Source organism: Macrotis lagotis, chromosome X, assembly GCF_037893015.1.
Source record: "Macrotis lagotis isolate mMagLag1 chromosome X, bilby.v1.9.chrom.fasta, whole genome shotgun sequence".
NCBI lineage: Eukaryota > Metazoa > Chordata > Mammalia > Peramelemorphia > Peramelidae > Macrotis > Macrotis lagotis.
The window spans coordinates 552,127,301-552,154,204 of record NC_133666.1 but is presented as its reverse complement, the minus strand read 5'-3'; the positions used below and the strand labels follow the sequence as shown (position 1 = coordinate 552,154,204).

General features: G+C 37.6%; 2 protein-coding genes and 1 non-coding gene across 4 annotated transcripts in view; 2 read left to right on the top strand and 1 right to left on the bottom strand.

Annotated features, from left to right (window-relative positions):
* The first annotated feature begins 2,969 nt into the window (after positions 1–2,969).
* On the top strand, positions 2,970–7,677 carry RPL30 (ribosomal protein L30). The gene is made up of 5 exons (XM_074200466.1): positions 2,970–3,049; positions 3,129–3,181; positions 3,353–3,498; positions 5,731–5,861; positions 7,577–7,677. The coding sequence occupies exons 2-5, from the start codon at positions 3,161–3,163 to the stop codon at positions 7,624–7,626; spliced, it is 348 nt and encodes a 115-aa protein (XP_074056567.1). The 5' UTR covers positions 2,970–3,049; positions 3,129–3,160; the 3' UTR covers positions 7,627–7,677.
* Positions 7,128–7,261, top strand: LOC141503800 (small nucleolar RNA SNORA72). The gene has a single exon (XR_012473105.1). It is a non-coding gene; the product is annotated as a small nucleolar RNA SNORA72 (small nucleolar RNA).
* Positions 7,678–17,447: 9,770 nt separating the features above from the next.
* MATN2 (matrilin 2) overlaps positions 17,448–26,904 on the bottom strand; it is a 210,364-nt gene continuing 200,907 nt past the window's right edge. Inside the window, exons 16-19 of one of the 2 annotated variants that reach the window (XM_074200464.1) lie at positions 25,016–25,087; positions 21,434–21,511; positions 20,084–20,182; positions 17,448–17,990 (exon numbers count right to left, since the gene is read on the bottom strand). In XM_074200464.1, coding sequence (XP_074056565.1) covers positions 17,935–17,990; positions 20,084–20,182; positions 21,434–21,511; positions 25,016–25,087 — 305 coding nt within the window. In that variant the 3' untranslated portion in view covers positions 17,448–17,934. Of the gene's footprint in view, positions 17,991–20,083; positions 20,183–21,433; positions 21,569–25,015; positions 25,088–26,904 lie in introns of both variants that reach the window. The other variant, XM_074200463.1, reaches the window with a different exon arrangement.

Here is a 26,904-nt window from a genome sequence, read left to right as displayed (position 1 = left end):
GCCAAGAAAATTTTATTGTTCCCTAATGGCAAAATTCTGTAGTATCTTTACCAAGAAAACCTCAAATAGGGGCACAAATTATCAAACACAGCTGAAACTACTCAACTTCGCAGCAAAAATTCATCATATTTATCAAATGTCAATTATAAGATTGAGTTTACCTAAAGATGTTCCAGAGTAAGAATTAAGTATATCATTATTAGTGTGTCAGAAACCTGGATTCAAACCCTAATTCTCAAACTATGACTTTAGGCAAATCATTTAATATTTTTGAAGAAGTATCCTTATTGGTAAGGGAATCATACTTGTACTAGCTTTGTAAAGACAACATAAACTTTAAAATGCTATATCATTGTGATATATTATCACATGCTTCTTGGGCATCAACTCACAGGTTTATCAGTATCTGACTTCTTTGTGAAATCAGAAAGAATTCTATTGAGATTTCTAAGATTGTTCTAGAATGTTCTAAGATTATTTTTCAAGTGAATATTCTAGTTGGCAGGAAGTTAATATTTTAAATTCTACCACCCAACTCTTTCTTCCAGAATATAGTATCAAGGGAATTGTGTAACTATTTGAATTTACTTGGTATATATAAAACAGAGGCAAACTTTTATATCAGTTGTAGCAAAATTAACTGGGATTAATTCATTTGTTCATCTATTACATAAACATTTATTTAATTCTTCTACTTGCAATAAACTGTGTAAGATGCTATGAGATATTCAAAAGAGTATGTGGTCCCTGGAATTTTCAGTCTCATAAAGGTGAAAAGCTATGGACAATTAACCTAAAACAAAATGTGAATTTTTTTGTTCTTTTGGTCTGTATCAATGAAGAAACTCGTTAAATTCATTTGGCATTTTCTTTGCAACTTCAGTCTTAAAGAGTTTTCTATAGCTTCTGAGACCAAGAACTATTATTATAAAGTTCATTTTAGGCAAGAATCTGATACTTTGAGAGAAGGAAGATGTGATCAATCATCTGAATTAAGAACTTTTGGCGGGTCTCTCAAACTGCCTCCATTTATTAGATCCCTCTCCTTACCCCCATTCACCATGCTAATTATAGTAATAGCAGTAGCTCAGAGGGTAAAGAATTCAAAATTCAATGTGATAAATGTTTATTATGCATGACTTATGTATCTGCCCTGTGCTAAGTGCCAGGGATACAAAAAAGAAAGGACAGTCCCTGCACTCATGGAGCTTACAATCTAGTATGGGAGACAACATACAAACAAATATAAACAAAGCAAACCATATACAGAATAGGAAATACTGAAGAGGGAAGGTACTGGAATGAAGAGGCATTGGGGAAAGTGGTGCGATTTTAGTTGGGACTTAAAGGAAGTCAGGGAGGTCAGCAGCTGGAGTGGAGGAAGAGCATTCTAGGCTTGGGGTCAGCAGAGACAAAGCCCATTTGTGAGAGATGGACAGTCTTGTTCACAAGCAGGGAAGTGATGCTATGACAAGCACATGAATTGGGTTAATTGGATGGGGAAAGGAGCTGTGCTAAGTCAACAGTCTCACTTTCTTCTCCTCCAGAGCTATCTGGGTCCAGTGGTCAGATAAGAATCAGGATAACAGGAGCAATCAGTTTAGTGACTTGCCCAAGGTCACAAGAGCTAGTAGGTGTCAGTTGTCTGGGGCTGGATTCAAAGTCTCATCCTCCTGACTGGAAGGCCAGTGCTCTATCCACTTGCACCACCTAGCGACCAGGAGGCCCATGTTGCTGGGAAGGACCAAGAAGATTGTAAAGGTAGGAGGGGATTAAGATTGTCTTTAAATGCCAGACAGTATTTTGTATTTGCTCCTAAGGTTGTCAAAGGGTGATGACATAATCAGATCTGCTTTTTTAGGGAAAAAAAGTGGTTGAATGGAGAATGGAGCATGAATTGGAGGAGAAACTTGAAGTAGGAAAACCCTCATGGGAGTAATCCAGGTGTGGGGTGGTGAGGACAGGTACTAGAGCAGTGGCAACATCAGAAGAGAGAGAAACATGTTTTTTTTTAATTAAAGATTTTGTTTATTTTGAATTTTACAATTTTTCCCCCAATCTTACTTCCCCCCACAGAAAAAAAATTGTCAGGCTTTAGAGAGAACACGTTTGAGAGATGTCGCAAAGGTGAATTCAATAGTCCTGGCTCGGATGGTGGGGGGTCGGGTTAGTCCTCTATGGAAACAGGGAAGGGGGGAAAGATGAGGAGTTTTGTTTGGGATGGCGGGCCGGAGGTCAGCACGGACTTTGGGCCGGGAAAGGGAGAAATGAGAATCATCAGCATCCAGATCGGAACGAAATTCTCCAGAGCTGTTAAGATTTCACAAAAAGAGGACAAAATCCAGAGAAGGGGCCGTTCCTTTTACCTAAGTAAGAAGCCCCCTCGGGCCACTTCCTTCCCCAGATCCACTTTGTGGGATGATAGATTTAGAGTTGGGGGAAAACTTCAGTCAAGTCCCCAAATTCCTCATCCGGAGGCCGTGAATTAAAAAAAAAAATAAAACCTGGGCAGCTATATGGCGCAGTGGATAGAGCACCGGCCCCGGAGTCAGGAGGACCTGAGTTCAAATCCCACCTCAGACACTGAGGTGTGTGGCCTTGGGAAAGCCACTTAACCCCGTTTGCCCTGCAAAAACTAAAATAATAATAATAATAATAATAATAATTAATAATACCAACAAATGCCCCATTTCGTGGGCCGAGCTGTCCTGTTTGTGTTTGTTTTTCCTTTTTATCCGCCCGGTTCTTCTGAATGAATGGGAATTACAATGAAAACTTCTGTTGGGACGTAGGAGACGTTGTCATCCTCAAAGCCACCGGCATATATGGCGATTAAAATGAAAAGACCCAAGTCCCCTCATTTCACAGAGGATTTCCCGGGTCCGCGCCCGCGGCCGGTCCTCCCGGTCCCGGGGCTGCGGCTCGCCGCTTCCGCGGTTCCGGGCTCGGCGCTCAGGCGCTTCCGCTTCCGGTCCCGCCCCTGCAGAGCGCTGCATTGTGGGAGCTCCTTCCTTTCTCGCTCCCCGGCCATCTTGGCGGCAGGTCTCTGGTGAGTGGGCCTCCGTGGGCTGGGGGTCGCGCGGGGTCCGGCCGGTGCTAAGTGTCCCCCATTCCTCTCTGTCCTCCAGGCTGAGGGTCCTTCCGCGCCGCAGGCAGCAAGATGGTGGCCGCAAAGAAGACGGTGAGTGGGGCGGGCCGGCGGCGGCGGCGGCGGCCTCCACACGTGGAGCGGGCCGGGCCGGGGCGCCGCGGCGGGGTCGGAAGCGGGGAGGGCCCGAGCGGCCCGGCCGGGGGTCCGGGGTGGGGCCGCCCGGAGCCCCGCACTTAGCACGCCCCGAACTGTCTCCTGCAGAAAAAGTCGCTGGAGTCCATCAACTCGCGGCTCCAGCTGGTGATGAAGAGCGGCAAGTACGTGCTGGGCTACAAGCAGACCCTGAAGATGATCCGGCAAGGCAAGGCCAAGCTGGTCATCCTGGCCAACAACTGCCCGGCCTTGAGGTGAGTGGGCCTGCCCCGCCGGGACGCCGCCCAGTAGCGGTGGGGCCCGGGCCAAGTCCGAACCCCACGAGCCCTTTGCTCACGTGTTTGTGAGAAGCTTTGAGATGAAGTAGGGATTTGCCAAGTGTTAAGTAAATTATTTAAAAAATGAACAACTTGAGAAGACCCCATGTCACATCCTGCCCTTGAAGCGTACTTTCCATGTGGCCGGCAACTTAAATTAAGTTTCCCTACCCTGTTAGAAGATTGTTTTTTGAAAAGAACTCAAGACCTACAAAATTATGCTTGCTATAATTGGGATCTGACAGTACAAGCTAGTCTTATTGATGTGAGGTGGTGGTTTGAGTCGGGGCACACTGGAAGGAAATAGGTTGTTCCTTTTAAACATAACCATTTTACTAGGGCATGTACTTAATATATGTACATGCCCTAGTAAAATGACTATCTGCATATATATATGTTTGTGTGTGTATTTGGCAGGTTGAACTGTTTCTGATTTGTAGATTGCTATACCTAAAGTATGACATTGGCTGTCTGGCCTATGAATATTTGTAATCTAAAAGACTTGGAATATTGGAGCTTTTAGGAATTCTGTTTACTTTAAATCTTAGGTAGTTAATTGATGAAATGAATTTAGTTTTATTGGTGAAATGAATTATGAACCAAACGAATCCAATATAAGGATTGTAAAACAGTTTACAAATATTACCTCATTTAATTCTCATAACCACACTGTCAGCTAACTACTATTATTCTTATTTACAGATAAAATGAGCCAGAGCAACATTAAATGATGGGTAGTAAAGATCTGAGGCAGGATTTCAGTGGCTGGTCTTTTGGTTTCTAAGTCCAGTGCTATTCCTACTGTACTACCTCACTGCCTCACATAATTTCTGGTGCTTATAGAGGGGTAAAATGGACTAAAGCACTGTTGTCAAAGAGATTAAACAAAATTGCCAAAATGATGTAGAGTGCATATTACCATCTGTTTTATTGTACATTTATTTTTGTTAAATGTTTCCCAAGCGTATTTCGGACTGGTGTTTGACCACCTGTACTAGAGCAAAAAATATTGCTTACAGGTTTAAATCTTGAGATCTGCAGAAACATTGAACTGTATGCAGAATAACATGACTAGCAGTTTTATCCCTTTCCAGTTGACTGCTGCATCCTTTCTAAGGTCCCTTCAAAAGTGACTTCTGGGAATCCACTCATACATGGTCATAGTTTTATTCCTCTGGGAAACATAATTTTTGCATATAGCATTCACTTGTCACTCATGCTTGTTTATGCTCCTAAGCATAAACTTTGGTGTATATGTTTCAGCATTTAGATTCTTTGAGAAAAGTCAACAATAAACATTAAGCACCTACTATGTTCCAGGCACTGTGCTAAGCTTTAGAACTGGCAACCCCAGTCTTATTTTATGGTTTTTTTTGCATCCCTTTGGTGTTTGGCCCAGAATACACATTCAGTAAATGCTTCCCAGAATTCTTTGCATCCACCTCTGTACCTCCTGACTTCAAGGCCCAACTAAAATTTCACTTTACTATTTCTAGTATATAGTTTGTGATCTCCCCAGCTCTTAGCATTAACCCAATGTTAAGTTGTTTTTCAATCACAACTGTGACTGGTATCTTGGCAGATACTAGAACAATTTACCATTTCCTTCTAAAGTTCCATTTCACAGATGTGGAAACTCTGGCAAACAGGATTAAGTGACTTGCCCAGGGTCACACAGGAAGTAAGTGCCCTGAGGCTGGATTTGTACTCTGGAAAATAAGTCAATACTACTTGCATAAAACTATTGATGTTAATACTGTGGGCAAAGAAGACTAAATGGACCCATCTGGGAGGAAGTAGGGGAGATCTTGCAGAAATAAAGGATGTCCTAGGGATGTTGAAACCTCCTAGGAAGTTTCTGATGATATTGGGGAAGTCTGTAAGTTGTGACTCTGAAAGAATAGCCTTAGAAGATAGATTAGCAGGAAAAACTAGCTTCCAGACAGAGGAAATGTTAAAGAAAAGGAACAAGCAGGTAAACATAGGACCTGCATTGCATTTTTCCTTTTGATTTTACTGGATTATATGAATATATGAAGATGAGGAGGGGGTTTGAAGAGGTAATTTTGGAAAAGGTAAGTTGAAGTATGATAGGCCTTTATTCAGTAGGTAGTAGCAAAGCTTCATTTGTCTAAATGGGCTAAAATGTCATTTATTTTATATCTTCAGGAAATCAGAGATTGAATATTATGCCATGTTGGCCAAAACTGGCGTACATCACTACAGTGGCAACAACATTGAATTGGGCACAGCATGTGGGAAGTACTACAGAGTATGTACACTGGCTATCATTGATCCAGGTATGTTCATTTAAGGAGTCCAGCTTAGCCATTCATATACCATACATAGTATTGCTTTTCTAAATTTGGTACTTTATTTCATGACCATGAGGTCTTAGCCTGAAACCTATTGTGGCCATTCTAGGAGAGCCAGGGTAATCTTATCAGACTTGGCAGAGCATCCCAAGTATGAGGAGAGACAGATTTAAGCAGAGAGAGAAGCTGTGTAGCCCAACTTGACAACTATAGGGCTTTACCTATTGGAAGTAAATGCTTATCCTCCAAGAAGACTGACCTCTGGGAGGTGATGTCATAACATGCAAGTGAATTGGTTTAAGTGAGGGAATGCTTTTTGGGCCCTTATTGGTTCTGTTCATTTTCACCAGAAAACCTAAGGATCTTACTTTTCCAGATTTTGTTGTTGTTGATTGACTATGCATAGGGGCCTTCTTGCAGAGAAACCCGGAAGAAAGGTCTTAACCCCAGTTTGATTTTTTTTTCTTCCTTTGGCCTTTTAACCCTCATCTCTCTTACTTGGCCTTAATCACTGGATGGGCCTTGCTCAGTCACACTGTGACCTGCTGGGAAAGATCTAGCTTACAAAGTCCAAGGTTTCCCCTTGTATCCAGGGCAATCTCCAGATTTTTGGATCCATATCTGACATTTTGTACTGAGATGGCTCTGGAAGAGAAAATAAAGCTGATGACTTTGCACAGCATCCAATTCACTCGCATGTCATGGTCATCCTTTCTGATATCATGGTTATCTAGAATGAGGGACAAAAGTATTACTCAGTTTATTCTATAAGATAATGTCTAAGAATTTATTGATGCCAACACATGAATGATTAATCAGCAAGCTTGTATTTAAGTGCTCATGTCCAGGAATTGTGCTAAACTTCAGTTATTATGAATTAGAGTGGTAGATATTTAAAAACAAATTCTACACACTTTTAAAAAACGTACTTAGTAGCCTAAGACATAGCCACTTGCCTAAGCAGGACAGTCCTGTGATGGATAAGGGAAAATTATAATGGCATATTTTTTTGGGAAAATATTGATGAGTATACAAAATTTATGGATTGTTGAGAATTTTCAACTTAATTATTTTAGAATATGATGGCTCTTCCAAAAGACTTTTTATCTTTTATACATGTGGTTTGCTTTAAGGAATTGATTAGAAAAGGGGTATTATAAAGATCACTGATTCCTTGAAAAGTAAATTATTAACTACAGAATAGAATTGGCAGCATAGCCTAATGATTTTGATGGAATTTAGGTTAGGGTATTGCGAATATTCTCGCTGGCCTGATAGTTTTGTGATCTGGTCAGGCTAGACATTCGCTAAATTAAGACCATGCATTGTGTCTCCAGAACTAGTTCTCTTCCCTGGTTTTGGTTTTATAAATGCTGGTTACAAAACTAAAGGTAAGATGTTTGTCTTTGGTTTGACCACTGTTGACTTCTGGGAAAAGAAACTGGGATATTAGTTTTTTAGTAATATTTTTCCAACTCTTGAGAGAAATAAAGATTTCTTGGGGGGGATAACTGGTCCCTTAAAGAGCAAGTAGGCAAGCCTAATAGTTCATGAAAATATAAACAGTATTTTAAAAGTTGTTGAAATTTTCAAGAATAACCCAAGAAGAGAATTTGTTTTCTTTTTACTGCCACTGATAAATATGTTTCTTCAGATGCCTTTATGTAAATTGTAACATTACTTTTTTTTTAATTTTCTAGGTGATTCTGATATCATTAGAAGCATGCCAGAACAGACCAGTGAAAAGTAAACTGTACAAAAGTATTCTTTAATAAACTGGCCAGAGATTGTTTTAAAAAAAGTTGTGTATTACTATTTGCTTTCCTTTGTAGAAATGGAAATAATATTTGCTTTTTTTTCTTTTCATTCCTATTCAGTCTTTGTTAACTTTCTTTTCCCCATACTAGTCTTTCTTTGTCTATAGATGTCTTAAAGTGGGGGGAGAGTCAGTGCTATATGTGCAAACGCCTGAAACTTCTTTTAACAAAATTTAGTCTTCACCAAAATTTATCATAGTTTTTCATGAGTCACAAGCGTTTAAAAATCTGTATCCCTGACTCTTAGTTTAGTCAAGGTTCATTCAGAGGTTGATATTCTAATGGATAAAAAAGAATAATATCTGCTACTGTTTTGATTGGTGCTAATGGCCAATTTTTTTTTCAAGGCAGTGGGGTTAAGTGGCTTGCCCAAGGCCACACAGCTAAGTAATTATTAAGTGTCTGAGGATGGATTTGAACTCTGGTACTCCTGACTCTAGGAGCCAGTGTTCTATCCACTGCACCACCTAGCCACCCCCCCCCCCCAATTTTTTTTTAAATAGTTGAAGCAAAACTAAATACATTAAGTGAAATTTTATAGTGTTCCAAACCTAAGGGCCCCCCCCCCCACCTCTGCAAAGATTAGAGGAGTTGTATTTTTATATCTCTTTGGGGGTTTAAGATTGGTCATTATAACTTTACAGTATCCCATATTAAATTGTTTATTGCTTACAGAACACTTTTGAAAGTAGAATAACAGTAGTAGGAGAAAAAGGAAACAGTAATGGACAAATTCATATCTTCAGTGCAGTTTGCATTAGCTACATTCCCATTCCTAGAATGTATTCTTCCTAAAGTCCTTGCTTTTAAAACCCAGTTTAAAAAATCACCTTCAGGAGATCTCCAGTCATCCCCCTTCCCCTTGATTATTATATTATTTTATAATGGATATTGTATGTACATAGTTATCCCTCCTACCTTCCTGGTTCCTGTAGAGGGCAACACCATTACTATCTCCCCACCCCCTACTCAAGCAATATCCAACCTAATTCCAAGATTCCTCAATTTCATCTTTGCAGTCTCTCAAATATACCCTTCCCTCTGACACTATCACTCTAATGGAAGTCTTCAAGTCTTTCCCTTACAATCCAGCCATTAAAAGTGATTTTCCAAAGTATAGGTCTGATAATGTCTTACCTTTGGTCCCCTATACTCCCAAATAAATTCCATTGGCTTCCTGTTGCCCCTAGAATCAAATGTTGTTTTGTACCATTTACCCCACACTAGAGAAGCCATCATCTAACAATACATAACCTAGTCCTGCCCTCCCTTTCTTACAACTTCCCATTCTTTGAACCAGTGATACTGACCTGGCTGTTCATTGAACAAGGTAGGATATTTTTCAGTTCTGGGCATTCTCTGGCTGGCTATCCCCTACGCCTGGAATGTTCTCCCTCCATTCCTCTCTACTGATTTCTGGCTTCTAGATGGCTGAACATTAGGCCTGGAGCCAGGAAGAAGTAATTTCAAATCTGACTTCGATTAATAGCTGTATGATCCTGGGCAAGTCACTTTATCTGTCTCAAGTTTCCTAATTTGTAATGGAAAATGACATCTATCTCCCAGGATTTTGAGGATCAAATAAGATATTTGTAAAGTAAAGTCAACTACATAATTAACCATTATAGCTTCCTTTTAAATCTCAACTAAAATTTTACAGGAAACTTTTCCCAATCTTTAATGCTTTCCCATTATTTCCTCTTTATCATGTATGTAGCTTGCTTTGTATATATTTATATGTTTTTCCCCCGTTTGGTTTTAAGCTTGAAGGCAGGGACTATCTTTAAATTTTATTTTTTTTGTACCATTTTGAGTTTCAAACTGTCTCCCCACTACATACTAAAGAAGCAACTATCTTAATACATTGACATGTGAAACCATACTATGCATCTTTTTAATCAGTTCTTTCTCTGGAGGTAGGTGGCATCTTTAGTTGATTTGCATATAATACTCAGAATATCTTTGTTCACAGTTATTTGATCAATTTTGCTGTTACCATATGGAACTATATTTGCTGTCCAAAATGCAACCTGCAGTGTGATTTTATGTGGCTTGCTATGGGTTTACTAAATTCTTCAGTAACACCACTAAAATGGTAAATCAAAATATTTTGTCTCAGTAAAAACTTTTAGAGTAAGGATGGATAGCCCTGATTTAGGATGTTCTCTTGGTTCTGCTCATTTCATTCATTATTTCATGTAAGTTTTTCCATAGCCCTTTTAAAAATGTTATGGCAATGAGGCTAAAGTGACTTGCCCCAAGGTCACAGCTGAGGCGATTAAGTATCTTGGTCAGATTTGAATTTAGGTCTTACTGACTCCATTGTGCCACCTAGCTGCCCCTCCCATTTCTTTTTAAAATCAACCTACTTTTCATTTCCTAGTATTCCCTCGTGTGATCAAATACCACAACTTTTTCCATCATTCCCTAGTTGAAGAATGTGCCCTCAATTTCCAGGTCTTTGCTACCACAGATCTATACGTATATAAAAAATATATATCTATTTTAGACCATATAGACTATTTTTCTTTTTTCATGACCTAAAGCTTGTTAACTGATCTGTTATGGACTTCTGTCACACATATGATGATACAAAGATAAAGTTTACAGTTTGCCTGTCCTCAAGAAACTTTTTTTTTTTTAGTTTTTGCAAGGCAATGGGGTTAAGTCGCTTGCCACACAGCTAGGTAATAATACTAAGTTTCTGAGTCCAGATTTGAACTCAGGTACTCCTGACTCCAAGCCCAGTGCTCTATCCACTGCATCACCTAGCCGCCCCAAGAAACCTACTTTCAATCTAATCAAATAGAGAAGCTTTCATACAATTTTTCCATCAATCTAGTAGGGATTTTTGCTATATATGTAGTTCTAGGTACTGTGGAACTATAGATTTAAAAGTCCATGAGGACTTGGTCCCTCTTTTTCAGGTGCTTATGATTTGAATAAGACATTTGTGAAACATGAAAATAGCAATGAAAGACAAAATATCAAGTGATTAATGATGAATACTTTTTGTAATAATGATATTTGTGCTTCATTCACAAAGAAGACCATGGCATCAGGGAGATGATGATGCCATGATAAGGACATAAAGCTGGTTTTGAGTGAGGGGGTACTGTACTAAGTCATCAGCCTCACTTTCTCCTCCAGAGCCTTCTGGGTCTAGTGGCTGGATCTGAATCAGGATAACTGGAGACAACTATGCAAGGCAATCGGGGTGAAGTGACTGCACAGCTAGTGTCCTTGTCTAAGCCTGGATCTGAACTTCTGTCCTGACTCCAGGGCCAGTGCTCTCTCTATATATACTATGGTGGATAGAGCATCAGCCCCAGAATCAGGAAGATCTGAGTTCAAATTTGGCCTTAGACACTGAAGTTCCTTGATCTCTCTAAATTCTGACAGTACCTTCTAGTTGCGTGCTTTTTAAAGTATGTGAAATATTCCAACCTACAATTGATAGCAGAAAAGCGTTTAATGCATATATTCATTTGTCTCCCTGAATTGAACTTTTTTTTGAACCTGCTTATATTTGGAGGTTATTTGGAATTCAAAAGTTAATTCTGTTATATTGGGATTTGATGATGTTCATACCCTTTTAATATTCCATTCAGACTATTTTTAATTTGTGTTCCCATCTCCATTAGTCTCCCTCCTTCAGTCCAACCACTTAATTATAATCTTGAGAGAGAATATATTTTTCTCCATTCCTATAATGCTTACAAACATGTTGAATGTTTCAAATTTATTTGCTCCTTTATCTTTTAGAGCTTAAAAAAATTGATTTATTAACTTTAGTCCTTTTTTGCAAAGTGGGGAGATGTTTCACTGTCATTCAGTCAAGTCAAAATGGCAATGCTGGCATATAGAAACTGCCCAAGTTTATATATGTCTTAGCATTTTGGTCAGAATTATAAAAATTGCATGTAGTATTTCAAATGTTCACTTGGCTTTGTACATGTATGCAGTGATGTATAGGTTTTATTGGTCTGCAATATTGGTCTTAATGCAAGCATTCTATTTTTGTATCAAGGACCCTTTTGGCATTCTTTGGACTCAAAATTAATAAAGATACAAAAATTACATTGAAATACAATATATTTTCAAAGCAAGTTGAGAACCTGTGCTCATATGTCTTCAGACCAATTACTTCTGGGTAGAAAAGTAATAGAGTGCTGGAGTCAAGAGACTTGGGTTCGTTAACTAGCCATTGTTACTTTGGGCAAGTTACTGAACCTTTCTAAACCTGTTAACTCATCTATAAGATAAGGAAAAATAATAGTCTGCCTAGTGAATGTTTAATAAATGCTTTTTGATCAATTCATTTACTGTCAGGTGGGTTGATGTATTATTAGTTTTGCTAAACCTCCTCCCACCCCCAACCCTATCCCTACATTTTAGTTTTGGTTAGTGAGGGATTGGAGGGTGTGTTTGGAAATGAAGATCAAATGCAATAATATATGTAGAAATGCTTTAGCAACCTGGATATAAATCTCTGGTATTAGTTAAAATGAATATATTTAAGCAATATTTGGTTTCCTCTAAATATGTAACCTAATTTTGTAAATTTTGGAACTCATTGATTTTCTGCTTACTTAACCAAATTTCCCAAATATTTGAGGTTGTACGTATGTATGGAGATGCCATTTAGTGAAATGTGAAAATGAAGGCAGCTGGAATATAAAGTGGAATGTGGCAATTTCCTTAGGGAAAACTGTAGATGAAATTCAATTTAATTTAGTAGTAGATTCAGGAAAAGCCTCATTGCAAAGGAGGGCATATGGATAGAATTCTGACAAGTAGGAATTGGGAGGGAGAGGAAAAAGGCTTGTAACAGCTTGAATTTGGGGTTAGAGTGAATGGTCTTTTTTTTTACCTGGAGTATAAATTACACAAAATGCTGGAGCCAGATTAGTGGACCTTAAAGGCCAGGCAAATTGACTGGGTTCCTTAGGGATCTTTATTGCACTATTCAAGTCAGTTTTGGCATTTCAGTATTTAAAAGAACAACTTATGTGTAGACTTGAGAGAATTTTATCCTTTCTCCATATATTTTGGTTCTCCCTTTAAATGTTATGCTTATTTAACTCCTCAGGAATGCTATCAAGATTAGTATATCTAGATAGACCATAGCAATACAGCTACATGATTTGCCTTTTCTCTAATATTGTACACATTTGACATTGTTCTAATCCTTCAAAAGATTATTTGGATGTGTCATTCTTCCTAAGCATTCAGTCAATAGAGAATCTTCTCATCTTAATTCAGATTTAAGCTATTAAAAGTTTAAAATTAAACCAGTATTTTTGAGGGCAGCTTTTGGTATGAATCACTGAATTTTGTGTCCTTTTTTATTTAGTTAAATTCAATAAACAAGTGTTCCAGTCCTTAGGATAATAAAAATAAAATGCCCTCAAAGAGCTTACTGTAGGTTATGGGAAATACTATAGGTAAATATAAAAGTGGAAGGAAAGGGAGTAGCAAAGGAAAGATAAGTGTTAGTATAATTTGATTGAGTGAACAATTAAGAACAGGGCAGGGGTTTGGGAGGAAATGGGAAGGGTGCTTGAGGTGAGCTAAGGAAAGGAAGGTTAGGATTCAGAGCAGTGGTGATTGAGTGGATCTTCCTGGCATGGGGAACAACCTTTGCTAATGCAGAGAGGAGAAATAGAATTTTTGAGAGGAGCTGATGGTTATTAGTCCATTTTGACTGGAGTGTGAAAGGGGTATAATGTGAAATAAGTTTGGAAAGGTAAATTGAAAAGGGGGACCTATTTTGTCAAGCAAAAGCTTGATATTTGTCACATATTGTAGAAGGATTCTTGTTTAGATGTAGGATAAAATACAATGATTTCTGGTTTATTCCAACTTGGGTTGTTTCCTTAGATAATCAGGTCTGTGTTTTAAGAAAATCCACCATTATTAAACTATCCTCTGCTAGAAATGTACAAGTAGAAAAATGGAGAGATTTGAGAGATGGGTTATGAGAAAGGAGGAAGGAGGATAAAGCAAAGCAAACTTTGGTTGAGCCTCAATATGAAATACTCTCGATTTTCATCTATATCTCCCTTTTAGCTAACCTTGAGTAAAAAAAGGAGAATGTTTTCCATTCTCTTACTCATTCCCTTCAACCAATTATTCTAAGATCCAAGTTACAGATCAAAAGCAGAGATGGCAGATAACTCTCACCCCCAAAAGTGGAAGCAAAAAGAACAATTATAAACTCATCTCCAGAGCATCTTCACTGTCATCCTTGTATAAAGTGACATAAGCTTTCATTTGAATAAAACGTTGCAGCCAACCGTGATAACTAATACAGTCCTTAGCTGCACTAAGGCCCTAATTTACCTTTTGAAGATGAAAGACAAAGTATGGGACAATACATCTGACTTGATTGTTTTCATATCTACAATGCCTAGCACAGAGTGAATGTTTAATAAATGCTTTTTGATCAGTTTGGTGGGTTGATACAGTACTATTAGTTTTGCTAAACCACCCCAACCCTATCTCCACTTTTATCTATTAACAAGGGATTGGAGGATGTGTTTGGAAATGAAGATGATGAATATATGCATAAAAGATGTATTGCTTGTCTTAAATGTTGGTGGAGGGGCTAGAGGGGAGAAAAATCTGGAATTCAAAATTTTAAAAAATTGAACATAAAACTGGTTTCAAAAAAAATAAGCATAAAAAGGATTTTTTTTTCTCCAGGGAATTTTGTCATCTTTTTTGTATATTAAAGTATAACTTAGATATAGAAGATCTGGGCTTTAGCTCTAGATTTACTTTGTTTACTACTGTTTACCACTATTATTAGTTATACAATTTGGGCCATTCTATTTCACTTTTTTTTTCATCTATTAAATGGGAATAATACCAGCCTTGTTTCATACTCATTTGCAAGTCTTAAAGTGAAATTATGTGAAAATGTCCTTAGGATATAAAGGTTACATTATATTTTTCCTTTATTCCATTAGATACCATTCTTGAGACTTTCAGAAAAAGCAGATGGCATATTAGTATAGTAGAGACATGTTAGACATACTACTACTCCATTCTAGAAACTCCTCATGGCAGCTAAGACAAAATTAAACTCCTCTTTAGCATTCAAAGCACTTCACAATTTGTTCCTGGCTTACTTTCCATACTTATTTGCATATCAGTTTCATCCTGAACCTTTTCCAGCCAGAATGGCTCATTCTCCATTCCTTATATACAACTTTCCAATCCCATTTCTCTTTCCTTGGGCTATCTGTACCTGCAATTCACTCTTCTCACTAAGAGTGAGAAGAGAATAATTAGATTCCTCCAAGAATCAGTTCAAGTCAAACTATATGAGGCCTATCCTGATCTCTGCAAATTTATTTATATATCTTATATTAAAAGGAGTATGACAGCAATTTGGCCTTGACTCAGAAGACATGAATTCTGGTTTTGCCTCTGAATCTCCTGGTTATGTGACCCTGGACAGACCATGACCTCTTTAACAGAGAAGGTGGCAATCTGCATTGGTAGAAGGCATTTTTCCTCACCTGGAAGTTCGCTATGATCAGTGAAATCACTGATCCAGCACCTATCTATCCCTATGCTGATTGTGTATAAGTTCCTTTGTCCTCTAATAGGATATAATAATCCCTGTATTTGTTTTTGTCTGTATTTCTATCATTTAGATTACAGATATCTGGCTCCTAGAAGTAGATACTAAATAAATGTTCAATGAAAGACTTAGTCAGTACTGGATTCAAAGTGTGCTCATAGCATATAACTAGCTTTGAATGGGCATGGTCAAGGCCTTTAATCTCTCTTAGCCTGGTTTCCTCATCCATACAATGGAGTGATAACACTCATTCCTACTTTGCATGATAGATGTGAGAATCATATAAGATGTAAGCACTTTGTAAATCTCAAAGCATAATAATTGTTTGCTATTGTTATTAATATTTTTGAAATGGATTGCACTGGATCAGTCTACGATTGCGAAGCAGATGTATTCTTTATAGCCACCAGAGGGAGCCTGGTTACAACAAATTCTAAAAGTGGAGACCTATTTAAGGCACCGGAGAATGGAGCCATCTGGAAACAATTCTTACATATCTTATTGAATACTTTGCTATTTTTATGGCTCTGTGATTTCATTGATGTAAGTACTTCAGCCTTCTATAGAAAATATAAGGCATCACACCATATCCTCTCAAAAATCCTCCGTGTGTGGCCTTCAACAGGAAAGAGCCTTTCCTATGCTTCTTTTGATATCTTATAGAAACAAGTATAATGATTGGGCTGTGTTGTTCTCATTCTTTCCATATGACTAACCCAACTCCTTTTCCAGTGATATGTCCTTGATACCTTTTATACTTTTTAAATATGCTTTTCAGTCTGTTTACTTCTACATTATCTGTTTTTTTTCTTTGTGATTTTGAGTCTTTAGAGATGGTTGTGTTCTGAAATTCGCATCTAGATAGCATCATTGGGTCTTGATCACTCAGTGGCATGTGATGATGTTGACCATTTTCTCCATTTGGATTTGTAGACAAAGTACTTAGCATTAAGTAATAATAACAATATTTACACAGCTCTTAGCTTTGCAAAGCATTTTACATATATTAGCTCTCTTGAACCTCACAAGAACATGTAAAATAAGTGATATCATCATCTCCATTATACAGAGGAAACAGTCTGAGAAAGGTTAAACATCAGTCAATAAACATTTAACTTACTCCAAGTACAGATGTTAGAGATAGAACTCAAACTTGGATCTCTCCTCATTCCAAGTTTATATCTAGTATTCCTTACTTCCTCTTACCATCTGAAATCCTTTCCATTCTTTTTGAAATCCTTTGCTCTTTGAAATCCTCTTTATAATGTAAGTGCTATTAAATTGTCTCATCTAACATTTCTTTTGTATGTATTTTGTTAAATTCATATATCCACTTTTTACCTTCTAAAGAGCCTAATTGTTGTGGTTTCAAGTATCCCTGATGAGAATATATTGCTGTAGAAATAGTGACATATTTGTTCTATTTCATGTCTTGTCCTTAAACTACATGTTTAAGGTCTCTTGGGATTATCAGAGTTAACTAAATGTCACACAAAACTTTAAATCTGTTTTTACCCCCCCCCTTTTTCCCTATTTTTCAAAGTGATACAGTATAATCTGTTATCCTTTTCTTAATGTTATTCAGTCATTTTTCAATAGTGTCCAACTCTTCATGACCCCATTTCGGGCTTTCTTGGAAAAAATACTGAAGTGATTTGCTATTTGCTTCTCCAACTTATTTTACAGATGAGAAAACTGAGGCAAACAGCTTTAAGTGACTTGCCCAGGGTTACACAGCTGTTAAATGTCTGAGGTCAGATTTGAACTCATGAAGGATCTCTTTAAGTCTAATACTCTAACCACTGTCCTCTCCTATAATGTTTCACAAATGAACTTGTACTCTAACTTGATATCACTTAAATATGCCATGATTCTCTACTTAGCAAGGAGATGAAGTATTTGCTAGGTGAGATGGTTTCTGGGCTCTTTTGGACTTCTTATTGTGATGACTGTTTTAAGCCAGAGCTCTGGACAGTGGTAGATCTTTCCTCAAATTTAGTTGAATATAAAATTCCCAACTTAAAATACAAATGCATATGTCCTATGATTCAGCAAAGAGTAATACATATACCACCATACATACATCTATATGTATGTGTGTGTGTATATATATATATATATATATATATATATATATATATATATCAAATTAAAGCCTAATTTTAAAAAATACCATACTGTTTAGATTTTTCTAAAGGCAATGTTCAATCATAGTAAAAAAAAAAAGACTGAGTTAGCAAATGGTTTATTTTATAGTCAAATGAAACACTGGCAACACTTATTTTGTAAGGGAGGAACAAGTAGGGAAATGAATGATGTGCACCATATAAGACAAAAATACCTTTTAAAATGCCCACAAATATATTTTTCAAAACAATAGCATTTGCTGAGTAGCTTATTTCTTCTCACTTGGTTGAATTCTATTTTGAATTCAGTATGGTTGCTTTCTATATGTATTTCTACAAGTTAGTGTGCTTTTGCCTTGGTTCCACATGGAATCTAACATTGAATATTTACCCCATAAATGTTTGGGATTTGATAAAGTTATGGATTTAGCACCTGGAGCTTCATGGCTCTGACCTGCTTTCATCATAATCCTGTCTGGAATGATAATTCTGCATATAAACATGAAGTTGACTTCAAATCTTCATCTGTATCTCAGGCGATTTTCCAGTACTTCCATCCTCCTTGTCATTTCTTCCAGTAAACCATCAGTTAAGGAAAGGGAAAAAGCATCCAAAAAAAAAAAGGCATCCAAAAAAGCATTTACTCTGAATTCACATGCAGGTATCATAGCCACATAAAATCTGGAATGCCTTCCACCAGGAAAAAAAAAAAGCCCAAAACCTTGCCTTTTCCATATTGCTGGTATGTGTATGTAGCATTTAAGTTTAAGCAACTCATATTTAACCCCTCATTTTTTGGTTTAAGTAACACATTTAAATCTTTTTTTTTTTACATATTTAAATCCTAACCTAGACCAGTTAGCTCAATTGGTCAAAGTATTTAAGAATTTTAAGCTTTAGAATTAAGAAAAAAAATTCCATTGTACAATGATTGTAAATGTCTTTTGAGATTAAGCTTAACTATACAATCAGAAATAGATATGTTGAGTCTCTGAAAAACTACAAAAATTAAATTGGAAACGTAGAAAGAGAAAGAGAGGTAGGAGATTAAGGGAGAAAAGAGACAGAAAATGAAGCAGACGAAGGCAAGAGGAAAACTGCCATTATTCTACGGCTGTCAAGTTGCCAAGTAGCTGCAGAATCTGGCCTACAGTATGCCCTGTACTCTGCAGCTTCCTACATTCACTGGCCGTCATCATCCAGAGGCCTGGGATATTATGTATACTGTTCCAACCAGGAGCCAGTAGACTTCCTCTCTGCCAGCCTTGGTTTAGTTGTGGGATGGAGATGATCATTTAGAAGTGAGCAAGAGCATAGCAGAGATGGCAGCCAGGATGCAGAAGAGTGGGCACAGGGTGGCCAGAGCTTCTTGTACACCTTTCACACCTGTCCTAACTTCGCATTCCCAGCAGGGAACCTTGGATCTTCCCGCACTACCATCCTGTTGCCTTCAGGGCTACATCCCTGGCGATCTTCCACAACACCAGTTCTAAACGTTATGATTCTACCAATTACACACACACACACACACACACACATATAAATAAAATCTTTGGGAAGGGATATGGAAAGGGGGCCCCTCCCTTCTGATGATGTAGCTGGGTTGGATTCCCCTCGATTAAGTTAGGACATGAGTAGGGGATGAGAGGAGCTATCTGTGGCATAAGGGGCCCTAACTGTCTCTGCCACCCTTGCATCTACCCTCAGTTCTAGATGATGGTGGCAGAATTCTAGCTAGAAAAATTCATGCCAGCTCAGCATTTACAAGCACTTAGAGCCCAGATTCATCCATTACAATAACCACATGCAGAAGGTTATTTCATCTACTTGGAAAACATATTGTGGACTTTCAAAAAGTGTAATTGCTACAGAGATGTCTTAGAATTAAGTAGTTTTTCCATAGTCTAGCTAATGTATAGGAAAGACATCTGAAAACAGGACTCCAGTATCAGACTCTTTAACATGCAGGCACACTGCTGCTTTAAGTTGAAAACAGCAAGAAGGGGATTTGGTGTGTGAAATGACTGAGCCTTCCTTCTGTTATCCCAAAGCATTCCTTTGTTAGTAATATTGTTTCAGTGAATCATTGGATCTGGCTGTTCCCTCTGCAGAGTGTTTTATCTTTAAAGTGCTGATGTAAAGGCTCCCTGCTGCCAACACACTTTTCTCCAGAAACCTTATTTGCAGAGAATCAAAAACTAGCCCTTCAGAGCTAAGGAAATAAGTCAAGGTGTCAGATAAAGACTGATACTTCCTAATTCTCAAGCATGATTTGTACCTTGGAAGTGATCTGGACCTGGTACGTGTCCTCTCACTAGGGAGGAGGAGGAAGGAACAGTTGCCAAAAGTCAAGGTCATGGTCTGTGCTCTTCTAGCAAGACCTGGTCCGGTTGGCTGCTGACAGAATGTCCCCTGGTTCACCCTCTGGGCTAGCAGGTGGCCTATAAAGTGCATCATCTCCTGCTTGGCCTTAAAAGAAGCTTTTAGTTAACCTCATCAAAACAATTAGAGAGTTTGTTTCTTTTAGACTGTTTTGTACTGGTAGCAAATGGTTCAATGGGCTTCATGGGGAATGATTACATTTGAGGTTTCCCAGATATCATCTGTTCTTTCACTTCCCATAAAAATTTTTGAACCCCTTATTGAAGCACAATTATAAGCAAAGGATATATCTCTCTGTGAGTTTTCTCACCTCTTGGTTTGCAAAGTTCTGGAATGTAAGGAGGTTTTCACATTTGCACTGATCATGCTTTTCTTCTGAAGGGCTTCCTGGGAAAACAGATGGAAAGTGTTCACCTCTGCAACCCACTAAATGCCCCAGACACATCATAACTCTACTGAATCAGCATATGGGAGAAACCATAATGAACAGATATGCTCAACATTTTCCATGCAGCAATATCCAATAAAGCAAATACCAGGAAATACTATAAGCTCTTCTAGGATTGGCAGTGGCTCTTATTCTCAATTAGGGGGAGAATCTGGTCCCTTTTTAAGAATGGTCTTGGGGATATCTTGAGTAGTTAAGTAGTACATGGATAGAATATGGAACTTTGAGTTGGGAAGACTTGAGTTCAAATCCAGTCTCAGACTTGACTGACTGACCCTGGGCAAGTCACTTAATCTATAATCTATTATTTGTAAAAATAGCACCCACCTCTCAGGGCTAATGTGTGAGGATCAAATGAGATATATTTGTAAAGAACTTTGCAGATATTAAAGTACTGTATGAATCCAGTTATTATTATGAATTCCTTTAATTTATCCTGATCATTTCCTTTTCATGTTAGTTAGGCTTTCCTCACTTTTCCTTTTCCCATGATGATAGTAGTCGGAGCTAATATTTATAAAGCAAAAAGTGTACATCTATCTCATATGATGCTCACAATAATTCTGTGAGAGATGGATACTATCACTATCCTTATTTTATTTTATTTTGTTTTGTTTTTTTAGGGGAGGCAAGGCAATGGAGTTCAATGACTTGCCCAAGGTCACACAGTTAGGGACTATTAAGTGTCTGAGACCCATTTTTGAACTCAGGTTCTTCTGACTTCAGGGCAGCTGCTCTATCCATTGCACTACCTAGCTGTCCCTATCCTTATTTTATGATGGGGTAAATTGAGGCTGAGAGATGTCAGTGCCTTGCTCAGGGTCACACAGCCAGTAAGTGTCTTGATGCAGAATATTACTTCAGTTTCTCTTGAAACAGTCTTCTCAGCTTAATCACCATGCCACTTAGCTACCTCATCCTATTGTCCTGTCCCTACTTCTCTGTGGCACAATGGAAAGAGTGCTGGGTTGGGGTCAAAGGAGCAGATTCAAGTTCCACTTTTACTGACCTTGGACAAATCACTTAAACTCTCTGGGCCTCAGTTTCCTTCTCTGTAAAATGTAGGTATTGGACTAAATCCTCTCCAGTTCTAAATCTCTTATTCTCTGATTCCTTCTTTGATGCTCATTTGGTTGGGGAGATAAAAGACATTTATAATAAATCACTTTAAATACATCTCTTGGAATTACCTTTTGTTTTGGATGAATGGAAAAGCTTCAGTGTAGACTGTGAAAGGCTGTCATCTTCAAAGAGATATCTGTGTTGAACTGCAAAATTAGAACAGGAAAGTAGGTCTTGGATATTTATGGTGACTGGCTCAGGTTCTGCAAGAGACCACCCAGAGAGAGAGAGAGAGAGAGAGAGAGAGAGAGAGAGAGAGCACTAAGGTCAAACCTGGCCAAAAAGCAACTATTAGTAGGGAGAGGCTTAGTATTCCTCCCCTTGTTTGTCATTTGTCTTTGAGGGAGAACTGTGGCAATAAAGACCATCTACAATGGATAGCATTGACCAAGAAGGGTTATAAGTGTGGAGTAAATGATTCACAATTTCTTTGTGTCATCGTAAAAAAAAAAAGCTGTAGTTGGCATAAATTGTTTTGTACTTTTTCTTTGATGTACATGAAAGCAATGTTTCTTATTCTTTTTAAAACTTTCAGTCCTATTCTTAAGTTTAAGTAATAATGGGTGAAGGCATCAATTTTAATACTTCAGTGACATGCAATTTCAAGGCTCTCCACCAAGACAGACTGAATGTAAACCATTTTATAGACCCACAGAAATTCAAAATTGGAAGAGACTTTGGTGGCCATCTAAACAAACTAGACCTGAAAAAAAAATTTATTTGGCAAGTGGCCATCCAACTTATGCTAAGTGGCCTTCAGTGAGGAGGAACCCCTTAACCTCTCAACGTAGCTCAATTCATTTTTGGATATCATGAATTCTTAAGAAGTTTTCCTTGGCTTCAAGTCTTTACAATTCTACCCCTTGATCATTGTTCTTCCTTTTGGAGCCAAATGGATCAAATCAAATCCCTAGTTCACAAGGTATCTTTTCAAATACTTGTAGACTATTATCATGTGCTCCCTAAATATTTCTGCAAATTAACCACCCCCATTTCCTTTAAATGATCCTTCTTTGGCATAGACTCAAGGACCTTCACCATTCTGGTGCCCTCCTTTGGACATTCCCCAGTTTACCAATGCACGTCCTGGAAACTGTGGCACGTAAAGCTAGACACAATACTTCAGATATGGTCTGAGCAGGGAAAAGTACAGTGGGACTGTCACCTCTGTAGTCCTGGAAGTTATGTCTCTCTAATCCTGGAGTTGAGATCACTTTATCTTTTTTGGCAGTTCAATCACTCTGCTAATTTATATTGTAATCTGTCTCCAGACCTTTCCCCAATGAACTGTTGTGTATCCACACCTATCCCCTCATGGAATTGTGAAGTAGATGTTTGGAATCCAAGTTTAAGACTTTACATTTACCCAAATGTTCTAGCATGTCAAAATCTTTTTTTGATCCTGACTGTCCCTGAGAGTATATAAGCTATACTTTCCAACTATGTTTCAGTGAGACTGATAGGCATGTTATTTATGCTATTATACTAATCACTGATGAAAATGTTAAACTTCACAGGGCAAAGCATAGATTCCCAGGGAACTCCACTGGAATCCTCCTTCCAAGGTGGTCTAAAACCTTTAATATCTCTTTGAATCTGAGCATTCAATCAATTCTACATCCATCTAAAACAACAATTGTCCAACCCATATTTCTCCATCTTTTCTATAAGAATTGTATGAGATATATATTATAAAATAATTAATTTAAATTTAGTTAAAAGCTCTATATTCTGTGTTTTTCCTATCTACCAGTTTAATACTTTGCAAGCTCCCACTTAAGCAAATGGATTGCTACTTGACAAAACCAGAAATAAATTGAATTAGCCATGACTTGTTCTTGTTGAAACCATGCTGGTTCTTTTCTAGATGTTGCTAACAATTACTTTAATAATATGTTCTAGAACTCTGCCAGGAATCAACATCAAACTCACTGGCTTTTAGACTGCATTCTCTTCCTTTGAAAATTGTCTATTTGTATCCTTTTGTTGTTCAGTTGTTTTTCAGTCTTGCCATGACATTGTGACCCCATTTGGAATTTTTTTTTTGGCAAAGATACTGGGGCGATTTGTTATTTCCTCTCCAGTTCATCTAACAGATATAGAAATGGAGACAAAACAGGATTAAATTACTTTCTCAGGGTCACAAAAGTGACTTGAGCTGGATTTGAACTCAGATCTTCCTGACTGGCATTTTGTTCACTGTGCCACCTAGTTGCCCCTCCTATCCCTTTACAATTTTTTCTTTTGGAACTCTTCTCTATGACAAAGTCCAAGAGTTAGTGGTCCTCTCTTATCTTTTCTTTACCATTACTTCTTGCATGTTAGTGAGAATCAGATCCAGAGTTGAATTTCCTCTAGTTGGTTCTTCTCACTTCTTAATTTTGAGGCAAGCCAAGAAGTTATTAGCACATTGCTTTTGTCAGATGGAGAATGCCAGCTGATATCTGTATAATTAAAACTCCACATTACTACTACATCATATTTCAATGTCATTCTTGTGCTTTATTTTCCAAACTCCTCATCCAGTTTTTCTTTTGGCACAGGTGGTCTTTGGCATACTCTGATGACATAATTGCTTTTGTTTATTTCTACACTGATGATTCACCATTCTAATGTTTTGATTTCCTTATATGACTATTGTTGATATTCAGTCATTTCAGTTATATCCAATTCTTTGTGACCCCTTTGGGATTTTCTTGGCAAAGATACTGGAGTGGTTTTCTATTTCCTTCTCCAGCTCAGTTTACAGAGGAGGAAACTGAGACAAACAGACTTATCCAGACTTATCCATGTAGCTAGTAAGTATATGAGGTCAGATTCAAACTCATATAAGTATACTTTCTTTTTAAAATTGTTTATGCATTTGTTTATTATTTTTAAAAAATAAGTTTATCTTCTTGATACAAGTGGGAATATCTCTTCCCCTTTTAATTGGCTTAGGTATACTCATCCAAAAGAAACCTATTCTAATGAAGATACCAAATCTAAGTGGAACTATGAGATCAAATTTGTTTTTGGTATTCTAGTTCATCTTGCATTTTGTCTACACATTTTTCATTAATATATTGACATTTGATGTCATGGTTTTATTACTGGATCTTTCTGAAGCTCAGAGAAGTTAGACTAACTGTAGAAAGTGCTAAGCGTTTGATAAAGGATCTAACCCTAGGTGGTCCTAGCTCCAAGTCCACACTGCTATTCTTAATAAGCTGAGAACCTTTTTATAGTGTCCTGGAAATAAGGTTGAATTAGAAGTTATGAGACTTAGGGTTCTTGCCATGAAGCCTTGGACAAGTCAGGTTACCCATTGACCTCATCTCCTTCCTGGAAAATGTGAGAGTTAGATAAGATGACAACTGAAGTGCTTTCCAATTCTAAAATTTTATAATGCTTTAGGATAAGGGTCAGCAAACTACATCCCATGAACCCAATCTTGCATCCTGTTTTTATATGGCAAGTGAGCTAAGAATCATTTTATAATTTTTAAAATGCAGAAAACTTGCATTCCTTCTTTATTTAAAAATATGAAAACTATTCTTTGCTCCAAGGTTGTGCAAAAACAGGCAGTGATTGGATTTGACCTTTTGGCCTTAATTTGCTGACTCTTGCTATAGAATAATGAAACATTTCAAGGGTTTTTTTTTATTTACCTGGGGACTGTTGGACCATCTTGGGAAGATCGCCTGCTGGGGAGTCCTGGTTCCCATTTGAATCTTCTAGAGCTAGGAGATAAGATATGTTCAAGATGGAATGAGACTCATAGATCCTATAAAGAATGGTGACTCCAAGTGAGAGTGCAACTTGAACCCTTTAGATCCCTCATCTTTGTGTGTGTGTGTGCGTGTGTGTGTGTGTGTGTGAGCACATGTATGTATATGTGAGAACTACTGCAGAGTAACTACATTTTTGCTTCTAACTGAAATTATTAACTTTATTTTCTTTTCTGAACTAAGATTAATCAAAGCAGCTTAGTACCTGATGCCTGGCAGATGAGATCAGGAAAGTTTTCTGTAACAAAAGAGGTCTGCAAGCTAAGGCAATGTCTCTCACTTAAGATCATCCACCAAAGATTGGTCCTGAAGAAATTACGTAGCATGAAAAAAGCAGTTGGAGGAGCTAAGGGTAAATGAAGATAGCAAGTACTGCATGCCATTTTCCAGATGACCAACTTGGAATGGATAATGTTATTTATTTTACTTTTCATATATCATTTAGCCAATAAAACATGGAGGACCTTTCTGCTTCCTTTCTCTTTAATTTAGTTCTTTCTTTCTTGAGGTTGATTACAATTAAGGATTGATCTGGTGTAGCTGATTGAATTGAGAATTTATGAACAAGTAAAAACATCTAAATTTGTTGAAGTTTATATCTAGTTATACATTATAGAGAAAAAAACAGAAGAAATTATGAATGTATCTTGAAGATCTAAATTTAATCTATAAAAATCAAATACTCAGAGTATGCCCCAAGTAGAAGTCATGCCTTTTCCCTCTGCACCCCTTCTCACTTCTACATCTTCAAATGTCTACTTTCTTTCAAAGTATAGCAGACACTAGCCCCTATATGTGGCCTTTCCTGATCTCTCTTGCCACTCCTCACCCTCACTCCTTACTTTCACCAATTTTGACATCCCTGTCTCTATTATCAGCACCCCCTTCACAAGACTTTTCTTGACCATTCTCCCCATCTGACTCCTTAACTCCCCTTAACTCTCTCCCACCCCTTGTTATTAACATTCCTTTGCTCTAGAAACTACTTTGAATAACTTTATATAGTTTCTTATCTTTATGCATATTTAACTTTCCAAGGACAAGGACCATTTCATTTTTGCATATGTATCACTAATTCTTAGCCTAGCATTTTCCACACAGCAGACATGTTATATATATACTCATTGCATTGAATTGAATTCCCAACCTTTTCCATGATCTCATATAAATGAAATAATGTATATGAAAGCATTTGGAAAGGTATAAAGGAGTTATACAAATGTAAAGGAGTGTTACTTCCTATGAATGGAAACTCATTGTTATAAATGATGGTTTGAAAGGACATTTTTCCATTGACCCTTTTCCATCTCAGTTGCATAGACATACATAAAATATGCTTCAATCTGTACTTTTTGCTACCCATTAAAACTTAAAATGGTTTAGCTTTGATTAGCTAGTCAAGTTTTAATTTGTTTCATTTTAAGTAGGGATATCTCCCCACCAAATGTTAATTTGCTCCATGAAAATAGAACATTAGGCAAAGTAATGTTATAGGGGGTGGTTAGTTGTACAGGAGGAACATTACTATAAATGAGAGATGTGTCTCTGCATTACCAAAAGACTGAAAATAAGACTGTATTACAGAGAACTAACACTATGTGAGCTTTATAATGGTGATACCAATTCCTCCTCCCTACACTTTCCTCCACTTTCCCTCTTCCACTACACATAAAACTGGTTGTTACTCACTTAGGATGCCAGACAGAGTGAAAGGAATTGGCCTTATATGTTCTTATTTTGATGAGGTTCAGGGGTGTGTGTGTGTGTGT